The 22,766-nt window shown below is 45.9% G+C and overlaps 1 protein-coding gene across 1 annotated transcript; it reads right to left on the bottom strand.

The window, feature by feature from the left end:
* Nucleotides 1-969: 969 nt before the first annotated feature.
* TMSB4X (thymosin beta 4 X-linked) lies at nucleotides 970-2,559 on the bottom strand. The gene is made up of 3 exons (XM_075441352.1): nucleotides 2,451-2,559; nucleotides 1,756-1,869; nucleotides 970-1,429 (listed from the first exon to the last, which is right to left on the bottom strand). Exons 2-3 carry the CDS (start codon nucleotides 1,853-1,855, stop codon nucleotides 1,395-1,397), a joined length of 135 nt encoding a protein of 44 aa, XP_075297467.1. The 5' UTR covers nucleotides 1,856-1,869; nucleotides 2,451-2,559; the 3' UTR covers nucleotides 970-1,394.
* Between the last annotated feature and the right edge of the window lie 20,207 nt (nucleotides 2,560-22,766).

Genomic DNA, 22,766 nt, shown 5'->3' with positions numbered 1-22,766 from the left:
GACACAGCTAAAGCACCACAGAACTGTGCTCACCACCCTCCTACAGGCTGACAGCATTTTTTTTTCCAGAATGTTAATTACTCACTTCAAAGTGAAGTGAGTAATAGATTAAATCCGTGACTACTGAAGTCAGCTCCCACTGACCTCCCTGGATCAGATTTTACCCGCTACCATTTGCGTAAAAAACAGCCAGAAATTGTCCCAGGCCTGAATGAACTGCCATAAACCAGCAATGTGGAGTGGTGCTATTTGCATATAGGGCTTACGGTCATCATCTTCATTTTGTACGTTACTATGAGGTCTTTGCCCCCAAATGGTTACTTTTGAATTAGTAAAGAAACTGGAGCTTTTTATTCTTCGATACCAATTCTTAGGATCAAGTAGCCATTAAGAGATCATAGAAGTGTTCAAAACATAACATTTCAGCAAACTGATTTTTATTTGCATTTGACATAATCCACTAAAATAGCCTTAGGATACTAAAATGCTTATGTTCCATCACGGACTGGAAATAAGAATTACTTCTTCCTTTAAATACTCTATCAGCAGAACAAGCCTTAAATCAATCATAGATTTATACAACCAACGTTGAATCTCTGCAACAGCACAGAACTGTTCTTATTAAAAGAGCGATGCTATGGGCGGGGCAAAGCAATAAATGTGGCCAAATTTTTCACCTTCATCAATCTCTACATTCAAGAAATATTGAAAGTGATATACTCACATGGTAACAAATTGTAAGACATGCAATTTTTTTTACTAAAAAAAATTTAGACTTTGTCTAAAACCTAGCTTTGAGGAACATAAATTTATCTATTGGTGAGAGCACGTATCAAAAAAAAAAAATCAGAATGGTGATTGAGGATTGAGTCATCTTCAAAGGTTTCATAGTATCCCATGTCTCAGTATCGGCTCTTATGCTTCATCTCCTTTGATACAGTTCTCCAAATAGAGGACATAAATACCATCCAGGTTTTAAAACATTTTATTTGCATATTAAAAAAATTGTGCATTCCAATAATTAAAATCATTTGAACAAAAAAAAAAATGGCACTCGATTAACTGCATTTTACAGCTCGCAGGACCTTGGTACAGCTTTGCATTTATTCGTGTGTTACTCTAGTTTACTGTAGTCCCACCCAAGTTCTTCTTTCATCAACATGCAAGCTCTTTCATGCCACCAGGACCAAAGCCAGACAGGCAGAGGGAAAGGCAGCGCCTTCATTCAGTGTCAGTAGTTCTCTCTATTCTTTTGGATGTGAAAGGGGCAGTACAGTCATTTTAAACTTTATCCAACCTCTTTGCATCTTACAAAGTTAAACAGCTAAAAGAAGTAAAATAAGAAGGCAATGCTTGTGGAATGTACAGTGCATAATTTGGAAGGGCAGATTTCATTACGATTCACCGGCTTGCTTCTCCTGTTCAATTGCTAAAAAGAGGAAAAAAAAAAAACGGAAAAGGAGAGAAAAAAAATAAAAGATCGAGAAACTGAAACGCATTCACGTGCCAGTTCCTACCATTTATAAAAATACGCATCAAAATACGCATGCATGGAAACAGAAGCGTAAATAATTGTAAATTAAGCGCTACCACGCGGTGGGCTGAGGTTCTGGCTGTCTGGCACAGCCCCCGCCGTGTGCCCTCCCTCCCCCCCTCCACCCCGCACCCCCGGCTCCCCGCCGGCCGCCCCTCTTTGTCTCCTCCCGCCCCCCCCCCCCCGCCCGCCCTGCTCTGCCCTTCCCCGCCCGCACTCACTTTCTTTTGAAGGCAGCGGGTTTTTCTCTTGCGTCTCTGTCTTCTTCAATTTGGACTTGTCAAATTTCTCGATCTCGGCCATGTCTGGTTTGTCGGACATGTTGGCAGGTGTCTCTGCGCAGACGAGGGGACAGCCCCGTTACCCCCGGCCAGGACTCCCCGGACCTCCCCGCCCAGCCCCCCCCCAGCCCGCCGCGCCCAACGCGGGCAGCCGAAAACTCAACGCACGCCGGAAACCAAGCCGCTTAATCCCCGGCATATTTAAAAACAGTGGTCAGATTAATAATAATAGCCAAAAAACGGTGTTAATTTAACCCAGCGCCGAAGGCAACGCGGCTCGCCGCCAGCCGCCGCCGGGGGCAACTCCCAGCCCCTGCGCGCTGCGGGGCACAGCAGCGGGGAAGCGCCCGGCGCTGACCGCGGTTTTACCTCGTTAAGGGAAAATTAGCGAAAAAATAAAAAGCCCTGGCACGGCAACAAAGCCGCCGCGCACGCCACCGCCCTACAGCGGCGCGGCCCCCCGACAATACCCCCCCCCCCCCCCCCGCAGACAATAGCCCCCCCCCGGACCGCAGTCCCCCGCGCCCTGCCCTGCCCTGCGTCCCTCCCGGCAGGTGCTCGCGCTGCCCGCGCCGGGGACCCCCGCGGTGGGGCGGGGGGGGGGCGGAAATGGGGGGGTTAGCGGCGGGACCCACCGGTGTCTCCGCGCGGTGATGCTCAGCCCTGCCGCTCGCTGCCGCCGCCGCTCCGCACGCCAGTATAAAGGGCGCTCGCTGGCGGGGCGGTTTTATCCCCGCGCCTATGCAAATGGAGGTGATGTCACCCGCTAACCATTTTGCCGCTTTCCGCCTTTTTCTCTCTCTCTCTTCCCCCCCTCCCCCCCGCTCCCGCCCTTGCTTCCTTCCCCGCCCTCCGCCGCCCAGCCCACTCCCCCCCCGACCCCCGCACACGCAGCTACACACACACACGGGCGGGGCGGCACACGCACGCCCTTAAAGCCGAAAATCGCCCCGGTCCCCCCCAGCCCCGGCGGCGGGAGGCATCAGCGGGACGATTCGGGGCGGGGGGGTGCCGGCCGCTGCCCCTGGCTCCCCGGCCCGGCCCTGCCGCCCCGGGGCCGGTGCGCGTCCGCGGCGGTGGCAGAGGGGCAGTGGCGGGGGGCTGCGCCCGGCCGGAGGCGTGGGGTGGTTCTGCTTCGGGTCTGTGTGCCCGTCTCCCGGCTGAGCAAGGCCGGCTCGCCCGGGGTGTTACTCCGGTTTCCGCGTTTGGAAGGAAAAGGCGAAACCCTCGCCCCCTTCAGAGCTCCCGGAGCCGCTCCCGTCTTCCCTCCCCTCCCCTCCCCTTCCCCCGCCGCCTTTGCAACCCTGCTGCAGGGAGAGAAAAAAACCCCGTCCTTGCCCTTGCGGCCGCGCTGCAATGGGAAGCGGGAACCGACCCCCCCCCCCCCCCCCCCCCGCCCAGGCCAGGCCGCGCTGCGGGGCCGCGCCGGCAGACGACGGCCCCGGCCCGGCGCGCCCGGCCCCGCCTGCCAGGCGCTGAGGGCCGGGGTCGCGGTGGGTCCCGGCTGGGGCAGGCTCGGCGCCCGCGCTGCCCGCACGGCGAGCCCGGGGGATGCGAACGGCGAGCCCGGAGCAGCGCGGGGTGCTGACAGTGGGGAAGCCCAGCTGCGGGCGGGCAGATGCGGGGGGGGTTATGGCGCGGCCGACTCGTTTCTGCATTTGCAGCGTTGGGTTGGGTTGGGTAATAAACTGAATTCTCCACGTGAGAGAACCGAAACACCGGGGGGGGGCGTCGGGGAAGTCTCGGCGCCTTTGTCTGGGCGCAGCCCTGCGAGGGAGCGGGGCCGCGCGTGTGCGGCGGGGGGTGCGGGGCGGCGGGAGCCGGTGCGTGGGAACGGGCTGGGTCTCTGCTGCTTCTGGGGCACCCGTGCGGGAACCGTGCTGCTCCCTGCTGCCCCCCCCCCCCCCCCCCCCCCCAGGAGCGGGTCTGACGGGGGGGTGCCGGTGAATTCACAGCTCCGAGTCACCAGCAGTATTAATACGGTATTAATACAAACTGCAAATACGTTTCGATAAACTCCCTGGGGGTGCGGCTTCCTCTGTTTCGTGGCTGTCCTCTCCTCCTTGGCCGGCCGGCCATTTTTCACGGCATTTCCAGAGCTGGAATTTCAAGGGAGTAAAATCCTTGCAGCCATCCCAGTAATACTTGCTGCAGGGAACCAGGATTTCCAGTCAGCCCGGGGGCTTCCGAAGGCCGAGCTCCTTCACGCCTGGAGGTGGGGTTTCCTCCTCTGGTCCATGAGCACCTCCAGAACTGAGCTGGGCAGGGTGTTACCGCCCGGAGAGATGGCGTGAGCCAGAAGCCTTCGTACGAGCCAGGGAGAGGAGCAAGGCCAAGGGAATTGTCTAGGAAAGGGAAAGGAATATATCATATAATTTGGGAATTTTTACGGATTTTCATAACAGTGGCTTTGGAAGTGTTCCTGAGGGATCTTCTGTGCTGGATACCGGCTGACTCTACTAGCTTTTGAGCAAGTTTTGTAGGAGGAGTTTATGGCCTTTTACTGCTTTGACGCTTTCGAGCACTGAACCTCGTGACTGGGAACTGTGAAATTTCTCCGATGGGCATTTCATCACCATTGCCAATGATGTTACAGCCTTAGACTTTTCAGTTTTGTCAAGAGATGTTTTTGCCTCCTAAGTGAGGGTAAATTTAATATAAATATTCTTTAGAACTGTTCTTCTCTGTGGCTGCTGCAGTCGCTCACCTGCGTGTCTGAGCAGATCAGTATTCCCCTGACCTCAGTGTGGGAAGTGCACTCCTGAAGTTAAAGAAGAGTGGATGTCTGTGGGACTGGGGTCTGATTTTTCAGAAGCCGCTTGTCCAGTAGCAGTACTTGCCTTTTTTCGCTTCTGCTTCTTTTGGGACAGAGCCACAGATCCCTTAAATCAGTGTAACCCACAGCCTTAGATGGAGCTTTGCCACTACCTTCAAACTAGGCCCCTCTGCTGAGTTTAGAGTCAATTACAGTTCTGAGAGACGGAGAGAAATCAAATTTTATGCTTTTGCTGCTGCTCTGCCTTCCTATATCTCCATTCTGGTGGATTAATACTGAGACAGTCACCGTATCTTAGAAATGTCATGTGTACTTTACTACACATATGAAGACAGTGTTGTTCCGCTGAAGCAAAATGAGGGTGTTGCATCTCTGTGGCAGGACATAGGCTAATTTCTGTAAAAGCAAATCCTCTTTATAGCGTTTTGTGTTAGTGGTGTAGCTACAGGAACTGCGTATCTCCATGTCCTTTTACGTTTGCTTCTGTTTGTTGCTGTTCGGAGAATGCAAGGAAGGTGTGTGTTCATACAAGACTGCGCCGTGTCAAATAACTTCTGGGGATAACAAACCCCAAAGCGCCCTCGGACAAGGCAGAGCTGACATCCTCAGTAGGATCCTCATCCTAGGCCAGATGATGTAAAGGATAGCTAGCTTAGGAATTCTTATTTTGGATACTGATGAGCTGCTCATTTTTTTTAAATTGTTTTATTGGGTTTTGTGTCTGCAGTTTCTTAAAGTGATTATTGAAAAAAATATCAGTCAACAAATATTTGGTGGTGTCATACACCTCTAGACATGCACTCTCTCAGCCATTTGCAAGTTAAAGGAGAGCACTTTGCAGCACGTTGCTGATCCCATTTGCAAGGAGGAAATTGGACCCTCGCTAAGGTAGTTTTCAGCTAACACCTTTGAGGGTTTGAACTGGAGCAAGGCTGCAAGTTTGTTCTTGCCTTCTAGGAAATTCATGCAGTAGGAAAGGTAGTTAGGTGGTAAACCATGATTCTTGTGTCTCATTTGTATGTCCCTGTTTGAAGCCTTGTAAAAAAATCAACGCTCCTTTTCCAGGTAAGTATGTACTGCTCCCGTTTACAAAAATGTGATGATAAATGACTTGCTGAAGGCGATGCAACAGGGCTTAATCAGATATTAACAGATGCTGGTGAAAGTGTCTGTATCTCAAATTGACTTCAGCCGGCTTTTCCATGAACTCCGTTCGAAGAATGTTTTGAAACATAATTAGGAGCACAAATCTTCTAACCTTATGCTAATTCAGCCGTAGAGTATATGCATTTATTGAAAAAAAAAAAGTAATTAGGGGAACATGAAATGTCTATGTGATAAAGCACCCAAGATTAATTCCCATTTCAGCTTATTATTCATAATGAGGTCCCAGGCACATCAGATGACTACGAAGATAAAAATAAACTCTGTATGTTAATTTCTCTATCATATGGAAAATAAATTAAAGGAAGAGAAGCCAAGTGATTGTTTTCCACGTCTCAGTTTCACATGTGAAATCTTCTTTTCAAATGCTTGACTCTCCGAGAGAGAATGCTTTCTCTTGCTCCATATACCGCTAGAGGAAATGGGAGCTGGCAGCCATCCTGAGAGTGTAAGGGAAGAGGCAATCCCTTTGGGTGGTTTCTTGCCGCGCTTCCTCGCTGCCAGCAGCAGAAGGGTGTTGATGGTGACATCAGGGTTTGGGTGCTCAGTTGTTCGAGCGTCAGAGCACAGTATTTGTGGTGTGTCACACACCACCAAATGCTATTGACCAAACAAAATAATGAAGAAGAGTAATTGATTCAAAGCGCAACGTGTTTAAAAGGGGAGCCTTCCCATCCCACCTCAGCTGAAGAGGGGTTGCAAAATGTCTGTCCTAACTGGGCAGATACTGCCACTAATTGGCTTTACAAGCAGTGGCATTTCCTTCTTTTACTATACTTGACAAAGGGAATTTTGCAACAGGTCATGACTTTAAGAAAGTGGTGCTTGTGGGAGAGGAGAAGCCGGGTTGGGAAGCTCAGATTGCTGCACGGGAAGCTGAATACCCTTGAGCAGCAGATGCTCATCTCCCACACCAATCTGCCTGACTCTGCTTTCTCAGCCTTCCCTATATCCATAAACAATTGAAGAAGAGTATTGAGCCTTTTTTCTAATGCATGCAGAAAGCTGTGGCAAAGCCACAGTTTGGCAGACAGGCTATTTGATACTCTGCGTGCAGGGCTGCCTGCATACGGTCGATAACAAAGCAAACGAGATGAGGCCTTCAGCTGTGGTTTCCAGCATTTGAGGGATGCTAAGAATTTATTGTCATCGTGTTCTGAAATGTTTAATAAATGGAGAAGAATCAAGAGAAGTACATTTCCAACTTTCAGAAAGGTTTCTTTAAGTTTGCAGGGAACACCAAGCTTTCAGTTATTTTTCTTCTGTGTTTCACACAGGGGATGTTTTGCAAAGGCCTGTGAACTGAAAGCGTCCGAATGACCTGTTTTGGCTGGAGTTCCTTGCTGCCAGATGCGTGTGCAAGCACTACATTTAAAAGCTATCTCTAGAAACAGTGGTTGATTTGTAAAGTACCTGAGAGAACTGAAAAAAAACCCTAGTACATCTCCTGCCAGAAGAAGGCATCTCTGTGCCAAATTTTCACAAGTGCTTGTCATCACTTTCTGAATTTTACAGCAACCTTTCTTCCCTCTCATTTATATGAATAAAAATAATAATTTTGAAAGTGTGTAAGTGACAACATCAGCATAATGCATCACAAAAGCGTAATGAATCATTTCTCCTAGTGCAACTCAGCAACCCCTTGATCCTCAAATGTTAGGCTTCTCCCAAGTAGAACTGCTAATTATACGGCACGTGCATGGGTGTCAACGGAGATTACAAATTGGAATCTCAGGCAAATGGGGAGACCAGATTTTTATGTTAACATTGAATATGAGTTTCTTTCAATGCAAAGATAAAGCTAGATATACATTCAAAACACTGTGGCCTCTGTTCAACACACAAACAAGTCCATACGTACAAAAGACAAGGTTGCCATTCTTATCGGAACTCCATTGAAAAAGGAATGGCCAAAGTAAACACACAGAATGAGACAATGACCAATGGCATCAAACTGCCCAGGCTATTGTATGGTCTTTGGCAGTTCCTTTGGGGATTGCCAATCCACTTGCTCGTAAGAAAGAGCACAAGATAGGGAAATACCCGTCAGTGAACATCTCCAGGATGCCCATGCTGCATACTGTACTCATGGATGAGTTGCAGAGCAACAAAAGGTACCTGACATCATTAATTAGGCAAATTGTGTTGTTGCAACAGTGGGGTTCCCTCCCTCCAAAGCTGACATTCTCAGGACATAACGTGACGTGGTACAGAAGAGTAGCATGAGGCACTACGCATGAGCGTAGAGCAGGATTCATTTATTTATCTTGGAGAACAGCACTACCCTTGAGACCACACCTGTGCTATGTGCTCTGTATATCGCTGTCTCTGAGCTGGTTTTAAACGAGTGGTGACTTGGAACTCACCCCAGGTTTATTGCTTTGTGTTGATTTTCTTGGGTGGGTTTTGCCGCTTGTGCTGAATGCTGCTAGCCGTATCTGAGGCATTTGCTTTAAAACCATCTTAAGCATATTCAGCTATCAAGCTCCTTTGTGTTTTCGGCTCCCCAGACCCATACAAGCACAACAATCTTTTGTCTCTTGTAAGATTTTAGGCAGGCAAGATTTTTCAAAGTATATGTGTGCATTTATCTATCTAATCTATTTATTTTTTCTCCACCAATCCCATGTTAATTTAATTTATTTTTAGGGTAAAAAAAAAAAAGAAGAAGAAACCAAGCTTGCCACCCACCCCGATGTGGAAATGATTAGGGGGTCTGCTCAAAACCCGACTTGCCTCCTCAACATTTGAGCTTTCACCAGGGTGAGGAGTGAAGGGTGCAGCTGTTGGGGTAAAGCACATCCAGTCATTAAACTTCATTGACGTGTTGCTTTCTTCACAGTGCCACTTTGTAAAAGACAAGGGAGAAGAAGTGTTGCTTGTGAGTGCCGCAGCCGTGTATTTTAGTTGCCTCTGGTGTACTCCGCAGACGGCAGGGGCCAGGAGCGTGTGTGATGGGGGGGGTTACCTTCTCGAGAATGACAGGCACAGCTCTCGCAGCGTGAAGGCTTCATCACTCCACCAATGTGTGTGACAGAAAAGGTTGTTTTGCCACCCACACAGCTCTGGAAACTTTGAAGTCCTTTGCCCTCACCTTTCAAGGCGGAAGGGAGCTACGATGTCTGAATGCAAACAGAGGTGGGGACCGGGAGGGCCATCTGTTGAAGCAAAGTCACGTGCATGGGACATGTGGATTGAAAAGGACCCCGTGCTGGGCAGGCATTTAGGATTTTCCCAGGTCTGTCCATGTCTCACTTTTTCAAGCAATCTCACCTTGACTAGTGTAACTGTTGGGGCAGTTAAGACAGGTGGGCAGGGGGCTCAGGAAAGCACCACTTTGCCCGTGGGAGTGTTTAAGTCATTCCACACAGACGGATATAGACTAGTGCTAGAGGTTAAAGATTGATAAAGTTTGTGATTTTTGTGTTTAAAATATCAGGCTAAGATAAATGCATCCAAGGACATGGTCATGTTCTTCTGTCTGAACATGAGGAAGAACTTCTTCCCTCTGAGGGTGACGGAGGGAGGTTGTGGAGTCTCTTCTCTGGAGATATTCAAGAGCCGCCTGGACAAGGTCCTGTGCAGCCTGCTGTAGGTGACCCTGCTTCAGCAGGGGGGTTGGACTAGATGACCCACAGAGGTCCCTTCCAACCCCTACCATTCTGTGATTCTGTGAGCTGACCTGTGCAGGAAAACAGTGGCAGGGACAGAGAGAGTGGAGTCCATTCTCCCTTGCAGGAAGAGGAGCCCTCAGAGTTACTCGCAGGTTGTGGTCGTAGCAGGGTCTGTAGCATCTGCTTTTTCAAGTCTCACCTCTGTTGCTCATTATCACTGGGTACAAGTTTGTTTATGTCCAAGAGAAACAAAAGCATTCCCTGGCATGTTCTAAGGTTGGTAGTAAGTTACTGCACACACGCACAGGAAAAACAACATCAGTAACACTAATACGTATTGATGTAGTGGGATTGTTGCCAGAACATGTCACTGCAGGCAGGTGGGCAGAGCTCATTTCTGCAGAGAGGTGTACAGCTACTTTGCACCTGAATGCAAACTATCGCACTGGAGCAGAAAGAGCAAAAATGCGTAGGTTCCAATTTTTCGGTCCATGGATGTTTTGCTACCGATATTAGTAAGGCTGGGATTGAGTCCAACTTCTATTTATTGCAGTTATTCAACGTGCCATAAAAGGAATGGATGTGAAACTGGGGATGGCATCAAACTTCCCAAAGGGAACGCATCTCAACTTATATGCGTAGCCTCTTTATCTTCTGCTGATTAGTCTCTGACACTTGTAATATGAGTTTTGTTTCATAGCTGTGGTCTTGATAAAATCAGAATTATGGGATGAGAAAGAGGAGCAGCCCTGTAGATTGAACTGGATGTGAAAGTTGGTTGCCCCTCCCCATAAATCACGCAAATGTTCAGACCCCGTGCTGTTCAAGTAGAGTTTTGTCCACTAGCAAAGAACTGCTGCCACCAGTGGGCTGTGCTTTGTATTGACACACACTTTTAAGGCTACACGTCTGCCGTACTAAGAGCCAACATATTCCAAGACTCCAGGTCTAAAATGAAGCCATGCCTGCACAGGGGAGTTGAAGGGAGCCATGTACCAGATCAAAAATTCCCTGTCTATCTCTGCAATACATGCTGAGCGTAGACATTACTATCTTAGTTTAGACACACTCGCAAATTCCATAAGGGGTAGTTTTCTCCCAATAAATTTCACACCACATCTGCTAGTGTTAGTCCTCCCACATGGCCTGATTTGGCAGAAATACAATTGTATGTGTATAAATTGTAGGTATCAAATTTTTACTTGTGATTGCCATGGTTTGGCACTGGTCGGACATCAGTATTCAATGAAACACAAGCTGTGGACACTGAAGGGTAGCTTCAGCAGAAAAGATACATACGTGTCCTGAAACACACATGTAAGCCTCAGCATCTTTGAGCACCCAGTGTCTCACTCTTGACTAAGTTTATCAAAGATCTAGAAATGAAATCACTTCACAATCCTGTAGTGCCCGATCAGACCATGGCTAACAAGCACTAGGAAGCCTGACTCCTCAAAAATTTGAATGTTTCCACCATTTCTCTGAAAATGTGGCCAGAGATTGTGGTGATGATAATCCTTACATATATGTATAGGTACCAACAACATATATATATACAAAATACATAATATATAATATGTAATCAATATGATATACAACAGAAGCATGCAGCGTAATATAATATTACATATTATAATGTAACATAATATTACAATACTGTAATATATATATAAAATATTGTTTTACTTTATGTTGTATTGGCTCCATGGTATTAGTTCTATGTCTTAGCCTGAGGGTGATTCAGATTAACATCTTTTACTTTGCTGGAAAATATCCTACCCAGGCAGTAATGGTTAATGTAGCATATTCAGTTTACTCACCACTAAAAAGAAAACAAAGCAGCGGGGCAATGGAGAATCGTTCCTATTTGGATGGTTTACTGACATGGGTAAAATTACCTAAGAGGACAAGCTCAGGCTCCTCAACCAAAATGGATTGCCTGAAAAGATTCGTCATCCTGCAGCATCCCACCCCTCCTGAGTGCTGAGGGTCGCGGTGTGTGCTGCCGTTTGTGTGACAGAGGCACAGTCCACAGTCTGTTCATCTCTCCCATCTGCATCCCAGGAGCATCCACCCTGCCACAAATTTTCACCCATTAAAAGATGGTACTGAATTGAAACACAGACCATGCAGTGGATTCATGCACAAACTTAATGTTCACACACAGTTTCCTACTATCACCATCTTTGCTGCAAAGTTGAAAAATCTCAAATTTGCTGCACATTCTTCAAGGGAGTAAGGGCTAGGACTCTGTAAATCTGGGGTGGTTTTCTTGTAGAATGAGTAATGCTTTACGTTGGTCTAAGGAGACTCTCTTGTGACCCTGCTTCGGCAGGAGGGTTGGACTAGATGACCCACAGAGGTCCCTTCCAACCCCTGCTATTCTGTGATTCTGTGATTCTGTGCTGATGCTTGGGCAGTGTTCTAGCAAGAGCTTCATTTGTCACTTGCTGGTGAGCAAAACGGCTGCTCCAATTCCTGCAGTGAATCTAAACCCATCATTTTGTTCGGTGTTTGCAGCTCCAACACACTGCCATGAGGAAGGCTCAGAGTGTTAAGGAAATACTGCTAATAATTAGATAGTATGCTCCTTTTCTAGAATTCCCTAATATGAGGAATCTAAAATTATATATGCTCTCCCAGATTAGTATGAGGTTGCCAGAAAAAGAAGAATGCAACTGTATTAATAGCAGCAGGAGGGTATTCTGTTGGCCATCTGAGTGAATCCCTAGAATACTTCAATAAGAAACTAAATATTTTGTGGGCGTTTGGTCAAATGCCTTTCTTCAGCCCGCACTACTGGGCACAATTACTTCAGCATCCTCTAACTATCTACAGTATATGGGGTTCCAGCTCCATGATTATGTAATCCATAAATAACTTTGGATTTGCTGACTTTGCTGACAGCTGCTATTTACACAATACTTGGAAAATATGATAATTTATTTCAAAGGTGAAACAAAGATTTTGTAGATTAGTTTTTTCCATTTTTCAAAAGAAAAAAACAACAAAGCCAAAGACAAAACCCTACCATTTATGGATTTTTTCCTTCCGAATCAGAAGAGAGAGAGAGCAAGAAGTGTGAAGGGGCTCATTCGAGAGGAAATGCTGAGGCTTTGCAGTTTCCTGCTCTTGGTGAGAATGAGAGACCCAGTGATGGGAAACCCGCAGTCAGAGAGAAGGACACTCACTTGGTATGAATTTAGTTTGTAATATTGTAAGTCAGTAAGTGACCCCAAAAGCTTTGAAGAAGCAGATCTGCTAGGACTCATTATAGTCAACTGCTGGGCAAGTACTTTGGTGGGTAGACAGCACTGCATACATTTTATTTAATTGAAAGTTTATATGGGTTCATTAGCTGAATTATAATTGGAGTTTTAACATATGCTCAGAAAATATTCGATGATGTGTTCATATTGCTTCTGGAAAATATTAAGATGTTGCTTCCTAACACATTAGAATAAGAGAGCTAGAAGAGCAGAAGATAAAAGAGAATCACTAACTACCTTATGTTTAAAAAAAGCCTATGGGAGAGAGCTCTTATGGGGGACTCTGAACTCAGCTACTGAAGTGGAGGAGCTTTTCAAACCAGTCCTCTTTCCTTGCATACAGCTGCATTTGCTTTTTACCTGCCCTAAAATCATGCCTTTAATGGTAATGACTAGCAAATCAAGCACCATTAGGGAGAAAAGAAATTACCATGAAATAGGGAGTGAGCAGGTAGGTGTTTGCAGGGCATACTATTTTGCTGAGGTAAGGCCAAGCGGAATTGTGCATGGGTTGTATGAATGCATTTATGAATGGATTGCTTCAAATGAGCTATCCTATGCCATTATGAAATGCTTTGGGCAATTTTTTGGACCCCAGCCATTTGATTAGCTCTTTTCTTTTGTATCTGGAACTGGCCACAGACAAAAAAATCACATGTGGGACTGCTCTTTTTATTTCAGGCATTGACTCTGAGTCTTCTTTCCAATATCCAAAGCCCCTTTTGAATCAGGGAAAGATAACATGAAAAGTCAGCCAGCATAAGAAGTCATTTATGCTAATTAATCTGGGTAGTTGCTCATCTGCACCCGGCATCCATAGTAACTTGCCTTGAATTTAAAACCTTAAAAGCCTCCATTATTTCTTCTGCACAAGCGAAGATATGCTATGGATAATATCTAAATTAGTATTCCATTAGCATTCATCTTTGTCCTGTATTTTGGTGCCAAAATAGATCAATTTTGTCTCCATCCCCCTATTACCACCAGACTATGAGGAGGGCTGAGGGGGGGTTGATGTCAGCTGAGATGGGGGACCAGAGGCTACTTCTGATACTTCTAGTCAAAACTGTCTTGGGGAGAGAAAGCTACTGTATGTTTTAAATTAATGGACAAAGGAAAGAAACGAAAGATAAAGGAGGTGAGAAATGAAAGACAGAGGAGGTGCTGGTCGTGAAGAAGGAATGAAGTATCAAGTGAGACTGATCAGCCTCCCTCAGAGAATGGATTAATTATTTTCTGACACAAATTTTTGGCCAAAGCCTTTTCTGGGGGGGTAAGAATTCAAAAGACACTGTAAAATGACTTGGTATAAATGGGAATTTTGGATAAGTTTTCTCTCAGTATCTTAAATAGTTTATATAAATCTACTACTTTTCAAATGATGTATTTAAGCACTCTTGTGGTTGCTTAATATCAATATTGCTCTGAGATTTTACAAATACATCAGCAGCATTAGATGGATGAAATCCAGTCTGCCGTAATTTAGATCCCCAACATAGGCAATGCTTCACTGAACATTTAAATATGCAGACTGGAGAGCAGGGGAAAAGTCCGCCTTAAGGCTGAAGTGTTGCTGCCACGCTTCTGAAGCCTACGATGGGCTGCTCAGGAAGCCTGCAGGGGAAGATGCAGTCTGCTTGTGATCATGTGTTCTGGTTTTGACTGTGGAGGCACCAGAGTCATCTCCCACAGGTGGTCCATTCCCCCACAACTTCCACTGGTGCTCAGGGGAATACTGAGCACCCCTGTCCCCCCATTCGTGATGTCCCCTGGCCCTTTGCAGAGCTGAGGTATATGCTGGTGCCTGCTCTTTCCACCGTGGTTTCCAAGGATGTGGCAATCTGCTGGTAGACAGAGCTAGTCAGCCACTGTGGGGTTAAAACTTTATTGTAAAATCCCAGGAGAACATCTTAAACCTGATGTGCACCCCTCACTCAGACCATGGTCAGATGGAGATGTTGCACAAGCATGAGTGCAAGGGTTAGGACAAGGGGCAAGAAAGGGCCTGGCTGGAAGCCACAGGATCTCCCATGTCCCACACAATTGCTGTATCTCCTATGATTTTTCTCACAAGGTTGTTGGTCTTATTCTCTACCACTCCCTGATTTGGTCAGTGAGACCTGTCTGCCTTAATATGGGGCATGACAGAGCAATCAGTACCCACGTTCATGAAACAAAAACTTCTGACCAAATATGAGTGGCTAAAACTTAAGTCCTCCTAAGAAATTTTAAGCTAAATAAGAAAACACCTTATGCCTTTGGGCACCTATGGGATAAAGCAATCTGTGAAAATAGGTGAGATATAGCTCACTGTAAGACAGTTACATGATCTGGATTTTGAGGATATACTTCTGGTATTTTGCACTCATCTATCCATTTGTTTTGATACCTGAAAGATACTCTTTTTCTGTCAGCCTCTAACATTGCTGTTTAAACTGTAAAATGTAGTAAAAATCAGCTAATAGGAAGAAAGTTACAAAAGTATTCAGATGTTTTTGCCCTATATCTTGTAACTTCACCCTCACATTCCCCCAGCATTTTCTGTGAGAGGCATGTCCCAGGGATATCACAGCCCATTGCTAAGTGAAGAGGGAGGGTGAATAGCAGATAGGGCAGAGAAGGCTGAGGTCTTTTAGTTCTAGTCTTTCTAAAAGGTAAACTGTGCCAAGGACGTAATCACATTAATTTAGGCAGATGAAGACAGAAGTGGAGTTCAATCTAAGGGAAGACTGCATTAGACAGTGTGGCTGAGTTAAATGTGTTCAAGATGAATCATTCTGATGAATTTTGACTTAAAATACTTATGGAGCAAATCAAAGTAATATCTTAGGCATAGGGGGTTCTTCAAAGAATGTGGAAAAGACAAGAGAGGTCTCTGAAATGCAGTGAAGGCCAAAGGCCATACCCATTTTAAAGTGGTATAAAACAGAAAAACACGGGAATATAGACTTGACAGCCTAGCTTCATACCTCAGAAAAAAAATCAAGTACCCGGAAGATAATTTCATGATAAAGAGCTGCCAATAGCGATTCAAGTCAATCCAATTTCTTTCTTTGGTTAAGGGGAAAGCAATAGGTGTAAAATGTCCTGACTCCACTAGGGCCCCTGAGACCGCTCCTGTGTCACCTTCTCGTAAGCCTGCTGAGGAAATACAGCCAGGATGGGAAACGTATATGAAATGTGTCCACTAAGAGGAAGAATCAGCAATCCATTTGAGAGGGGAATTTTTTGAGAGGCGATTTTTATTAGGAGCTTGGAGGACGCAGTCTTTTTCAAAAAACCAGAAGTGGTTTGGAAACCTTAGTCTTGCTTGCAGAAAGAATGGATGGTCCCTGATTGCCATAGCTGCTGTTGAAAGCATCGCAGAGCATGCGAGTCATCCTACCTAAAGTCAATCTGCAGCTGTAGCCGAGGCTTTTCCCACAATCGGTGCAAGGGCATCTCTTGGGTGATTCATCCCATCCAAGGATAAAGGTCGAGGATAAGGGAAATGAATCACTCCCCAGAGCTTCCTCTCCCTGCCATCCCATTGAATGTAGGAGAGTATAAAAGGACTAACTTACAGTAGCTGCTTAACTTTTAAGTCGTTAACATTAGGTGAGGTGAATCCCATCTTTAGTAGCCACTTAATCACCCAGATTCTCAGAGGTATTTGACAGTAGATACTAAGTGGATCTGATAACATGACCTGCTATCTGTTAACTGAGTGATGAGGCTCCCACGTGAAATAGGTTATACGGGGATCTTAAGACTCTTGCTTGTTCCTGCATTTTCTGGGTAAGTCACTGGGCTCATAAGGGCTCTGGATACAGTAGGAAGGCAGGATCATGTTATCATCCGTTAGTTTTAGTTATCAGCCACCCAGAAGGAAATACAAAACTTAGGATGTAAGTCTGGGTCACAGTTTGTGCAGTATTATAGAGCTGAGAGGAGTACAATTTGCACAAATAAATCAATGGAACTAATGCTGATCCCCTGCCCTAAACACCCTCTTCCCACATAGGCCACGATGGTGTTAGTCATAGAACCACAGAATTATAAAACACGGAAGTCTTTCTTCTGAAATGAAGAGCCCCAAATTGTATCTTAAAGGAAACAATCCTTGAATGGAAAGACTTCTCTATGCCTTATACCCAGTCCTTTGCAGACATTCAGGAGGGGTGGTGCCTCCACAAATATTGATAATTCTGCTGTTAAAGAGTTATATTGATAATTCTATTAGCATGAAATAACAAGGGAGGAGCAGCAGACCTTTCTGCATTAACAGCCAGGAGAGAGCTCTGCTACCCCACAGGATTCTCCATGCAGCCTTTCAATGCAAGCTCTGTTCTGTTTTTTAAGGGCTTTTTAAAAAACTTTTCTGCCATGTTTCATCTGTGAACCCAACCTAGCCTAAACCCGCAGCACTCGCGGAAGTGGAGTGGGATCTTGCGTTCGTTTTCTGTGGCTTGGTTGCTAAGGCCTGGAATGAAGAAAGCCTTCCCTGCTGCTTGGTGGCACAGCCAAGCCCCGTCCACACCGAACCCCACGTTCCCCTCTGCCAGCCCTTGCACCTCCGTGGCTGCAGGCACCGGTCGCTCCTTGTTCCACTCATGGCAGCTGGCCACGGCGAGGGGCTTGTGTCCAACCTCACCGTCACCTGACACCAGCGCGTCCTTCAGCAAAGACAACGGACAAGTCATAGGGTTGATGCAATGACCAGGATTTTTAGGTACGAGCAGCTCTCTCAGTTGGGTCAAGGGGTTGGTTTCTCCCCTCCGCTTGGATGGAGATTGAAATCGCAGCACGTGGCAAGGATCACCGAGACCAGGAGGGAGATTGCCCTGCTGAGGTCCACAGGTGGGACCAAACTTCAGCCCTCTTTTTGCGAGGGAAGGCTCTCCGTGGTGTGTGTCGTGGCTCTGCTCCTCAGCCAAGGCGCTGAACCCCCTGGCCACTGTGCAGCAACCGCAGGGCCAGCTGCTGCTGAGAAGGACTGGCCTGAAATGCTCCAGCACGTAAACCTGTTTACTTCATATTGTAATGATCATATCGATAATGGAACGATCAGAAATGTACACGGTCTGAATAATGATCTGGTTAACAGATGCCAGTAATTAAAGTAGATGAAGCAACAGTTATATGCTTACATGTTTGCTTCCCTAATCCATATTTTAAAGCTTACTCAGAATCTTTTGCAGGACTATACATTTTCTCCTGTGTATTTGACAGCACAGGGAATGAGGTGTTTGAAAGAAAGAGATGAGTTGTTCCGTTAAAAAATACCTAACCCTTCTGTGCTGGCAGAATGTGAAGGCAAATGCCTAATGATATTGCTGTATTTTCTCTATCCAGCTGAAACAGTGCTCTGGGGCAGGCAGCCCACTGCTGGTGAGATCCTTGAAAGGCTCCACAGCTTGATGGAAGTTGCAGTTAAAATCAGAGCACCCGCCCTTTGGTGTCATCCAGGCAGTTCCTGCTGCAGGAAAAAAACAGTCCATGCACACTTCTTTGCATGTTAGGAGATGCTTCGTAAGGCATGGTGAACTTTACAACTTCGTTTTTTTAAAAAAGCATATTGGTGTGTTTATTCCCATTTTGTACAATTATTGCAGAATGAATGGATATCTGCTTCTCCTGAAAGGAGATTGTTTATCTCTTGTAGTTCCATGAGGAAAAAAGTGAATCCTGAGTTTACTTTATAGGTCACAATGTAAATTCTTCAGGCCATCAAAAGCCAAAAGTTTCAATGGAGCAAACTGTCACCCTGCCACACAGTTTTACGAGTGTATGTGTGCATGTTCATGTGCACATACGTGTGTGTTTTCATGCAAGATAAAATATAGCACAGTTTATCTTTTCTCATGGATGCCACTCTTTGCCTGGTCTCCCTTCTTCTCCAAGCCTTCTCACACATTCCCAACTGTCCTGTTTTCTTTTTCTCTGCGTACCTGCCAGATTCTTCCTCTGCCCACAGAAAAATTTCTGGCATGTCTGTCGCTTTGTTTATATAGTTGCCAGCACAACAGTTCTCACTTCCTTCTTAGTTTTCTAACAATAATACCAGACTGAATTTGAAAGTACAGCGATGCTTAAAAATAGCGACAAACTTAAAAATACCAAGGTAGGAAATACCAGACACAAATACTTTTATTTCTTTCCATTTCTAAGCAAAAAAGTCTTGCTTCCCTTCATTTTCTCTGCTTGCGTGACCCCTTCAGAATCACAGCAGCCAGCAGCGCTCTGCTGAATTTGCTGTACATTCATTCCCTGCCTCTGCCTGACCTTGTCACGCTGAGGCTCTGAGCGAGGCTGCTGAGCTGCCGTTTACATGTCTCCCCATCCATTTTGCAAAAGAAACTGAAAGAGAACTACGGAGTGCAGAAGAACGTTTTTTTTTTTCTTTTTTCTTTTTTCCCATTTAGGGATGTCATGCATACTAAGCCAAATAGTTCCTGACATAAAAGCTCTTAAAGATAAGGTTGGGATTTATTTTTTTTAAAACAGTTGCTTAAAGAGTTAGTCATCTAAAGTTGGCCACTCCAGGCTCGCTCTATGCAGCCATAAAGGGAAATGTGCGCTTCCAAAGGCCAAAGACCCTAAGACTAAGGTAAGTGTCTACGGTTGGTCAGATAAATCCTCTGTGGAAGCATCCGTTTCTCCCTGTTGACTATAACTGGAGCCCAATCCACTCATTAAAATTACAGGAGGCACATCCCCCACTTGATACACCAGTGAGATATGTAGTCCTGCTCTGCTGTGGATGGAGGGTTACCAAACTTAAAATGGTTGATCTTTTGGTGAGTGTGGCCAATGTTCTTTGTATCTTCAACTGATAAGCAGGACAGTTATACGTGTGTTTGTAAGGTGCAAAAGTACAGATACGGTCCAAGCAGAGTTCTTGCTAAACTGTATCATGACAGGTTAAGTGGATGTTGAATTCATTGCTGTAGTGGAGGCCATTTGTGTTTTTCTTCCATTTTCTTGACTGTATTTACTCATTCCATTTGCCTGAAGGATTGCTCCTAAGGTTTTCAGGCTGCATGTTTGAGCTACATGCTATGTTTGTTGAACAGACACCATAATTTGTGGGTGAGAATTTTTTCCAAAAAACAATTTTCAGTATCCCCCCTCAACTTAAAAAAAAAAAAAAAAGATTAATCTCGATACAACATGTCTGAGAATTCCACAGCAGCAAACTGCTAGTGCTCCAGGTAAACCAGTGAAAATAAACTCCTCCAGAGAGGCATATACATCTTTCAGAATCATTAGGATTTTCTTTTTTTAAAAGGAAGTAATCCTAGCAGTAATTTGGATATTAATTATGATGGTGATCTACAAAAGGACTTAATAGTTGGCTTGACTTTAAACACACGATTAGTCTCACTGTCTATTCACATGCTAAACGTAATACTTATGCACTTTGTTGAACATAGATATGCTGCCAGAAAGTGTCACTGTAATTAGATTGTTCCAGCAATGCATATATGAACCTTACAGCTTAATTTCCCTGATTAGCATGATCATTATTAAGGGCACTTTCTTTCAGAGAACGTAATTGTTTTTTATAGACTGTCTTTAGTAAAGAAAAACCCCAGCTTTTGCATGGAACGGGAGAGTGCCTTTTACGATGTTGTTGAGGATCACAGTTATATTTTTAGGGAAACACTACACTCTGCAGGTGAAAACTCTTCCCCATCTTGTAACACGCTGGAAAGGTCTTGGTAAAGCAACACAGATTTTCTGTAGTGAGAAGTTTATACTTGTTAGCCAAGGAAGTGCATTGTCTGCAGCATCCCTATGAACAGGAACAAGCCTTCTTTCTTTCCATCTCCACTTCTTACTTTCTAAAGAATATCCAAAAGCTATTCTGTAACATTTACTACAGTAAAGAACATGTAGCTATACAATAAACGCAGGTTGGCTGTTCACATAAGTTGCAGGGCTCAGTAGAAAGTTCCATGTCAAATTTAAATGCCCTTTGCCATTTCCTGATGCTAATCCCACAAACTGACTTTCCAGTCAGAAATAGGAGCCGTCAGTTACGCTCAGCCCCAAGCCTGTGCTCCTAGGGCGAGTCCCTTGCCGCTTTACCCTCCGTCATCACTGCCTTGCAGCCGTATCATCTCTCCCGAGTCTCCGTTTTCTGATTTCTGGCCATTAGATGGCAATCGTGACCATCATCTGCTTCCCGTGCTGATGTCCTCCGATGGCCAACGTGCTCGTGTACCCACACTCCTAAGAAAAGCTTTTCTCATCCCTTGCTGCCTTTCCGTTTCTAGCAGCAGTAGTTACACAGAGACTGGTTACACCTGGCGGTGGGTAACCTGGGAGAACGGAATCGCTTGTACTCAGAGGTACAGTGCTGTCCTGGCACAAGAAATGCGCGCTCCAACTGGAAAAAGCATCATTGCACGTTAAGGCTGAAGGGAACTCTCCTCTGTATGGTTTTCTTTCCAGTTGCCCTGAATTTCAGTAAGTGGCAGGTCTCTGGCTTTTTTCTAGGCATACAGTAGCTTTGTGGCTATGAACTTAAAAAGTTAAATTGCTTCATTGCCAAGAACTGGGTTAAAGCAGACATATGATGCAAAGTATTTTAGTTGAGAATCTCTGTCGCCATTCCCCCTTTTGGCAGGGGTTTGAAGCTTGCCAGACGAATCATCCCGAAGCCTCTTGCTGCCGTTGCCCAGATTATAGCCTCTAAAGAAGTCTACAGTGGCAGCAGAGACTGGTTCGTGTTTGGCTGCAGCACTTTCTGCCCATCCCTGCCTGCAGAGCTGCGGCGGGGCTGCAGGCGCTCCCGCTGCGGAAGGTGCCCACTGGCATCACCGTGAGCAGGGGGCCCATGTGCCTGCTTGGCCGTGCAAGCCCATGCTCGCATGCGTCCTGCTCAGGATCAGTAGCTGTGGTGCAAAGCTGCAGGCTTTGGGCAGCTTCTGGATCCACGCTGGAGGTGGTTGTTGTTACCTGGCCCTGGCCACCAGCAGATTTTCCGTTTCAATTTCAATTCCCCGTGTTGGCAGATCCTCCCGCTCTTCCCTCTCACCTTGGGGAAGCCGGGTGGTACTTTGTAAGTCCCCATTCAGTGTTTAATCCTCAATTTTCCCTTCAAGTGGTCCCAGACTTCCAGCACATCCCTGTTCTGCCAGTGTACAGGTGGCAATGGGAAGGCAGGATAACCCTTGTTTCTGTTTAACTGGAGGAGGAATGCATGACCCATCGGTCCTGGGAACACCCTTCAGTATGAAGCAGAGCCTCTGCCTTTGAATTCTGGGGCATCCTCTCTAGATGGTATTTGCCGGTGTTAAAATCTGCCAAAGATCAGCTCATAGCCCTTTCCAGGAACACATCACCAGGGAGACGAGCACACTTGCATTTTTAGGGCATCATCCATGCCCCAGCAGAAACACCAGTGGCTCCAGAGGGTTAAGTCTGGGTGCAAGTTCTGCTTAATGGGCCTCAAAGCAGGCTGGGTACCCTGTGCTCCAACTAGAATAGCTTTTGTTCAGGTACGTATGTTCCTTATGGCAACAAATAGAAAAGCACTTTTATAACCCTATCATAAATATGTATTACCTCTGCTCTCAAGCTTCTTGTCAACAGCAACTGCTGCTGATTAGCTCAGGATTTGTAATGCATCAAATAGCAAATTTCCAGCTAGTGTTAGTAACCCACAGCTACATAGACAGGAGCTCCATTGTTTTTACAAGTTGCAGTACTGGGTACTGGGCTGAGACACTTCCAACAAACATCTCCTCCTTCTGGCAGTTCTGCAGTCCTCACTAGCCACCTGCTGTCAAAGTGTGGGAGCCTGCCAGGCTGGGCCAGTTCCCCTGTTCCACAGTCCAGGTTCAGACTATGTACACTGGAGGGGAAGCAATCCTTTTGTCTTCCCAATGTGAAATGGCTCTGTCTGATACCCTCCAAATCCCAAACTCAGGCACGTTTTACTGAAAATCCTCCCTTTTCTTTCTTTTTTCTCTCTGAATGACCACCTCAGCTTAAACTCTTCCATCATCCAGAAGAGGTCTTCCGACAGCTGCTGTGGTCATCGTACCTCCATGGTCTGGCAGGTACACGCAAAGCTCATGAGCGTGCTTAGCCAAAATAGCTTTATGTCCTACACAGAGTAAGGGTCTTCCTCTTGTG

Source organism: Opisthocomus hoazin, chromosome 1 (genome assembly GCF_030867145.1).
Source record: "Opisthocomus hoazin isolate bOpiHoa1 chromosome 1, bOpiHoa1.hap1, whole genome shotgun sequence".
In the NCBI taxonomy this organism is placed as follows: Eukaryota; Metazoa; Chordata; class Aves; order Opisthocomiformes; family Opisthocomidae; genus Opisthocomus; species Opisthocomus hoazin.
The sequence above is the reverse complement of the archived record's forward strand: the minus strand, read 5'-3'. Positions and strand labels throughout refer to the sequence as shown.

Coding starts and splice junctions, on each gene's coding strand:
- TMSB4X (XM_075441352.1), bottom strand. CDS start 1,855: ATGTCCGACAAACCAGACATGGCCGAGATCGAGAAATTTGACAAGTCC. Junction 1,430..1,755: donor CCCGCTGCCTTCAAAAGAAA/GTGAGTGCGGGC, acceptor TCCTCTTTTTAG/CAATTGAACAGGAGAAGCAA.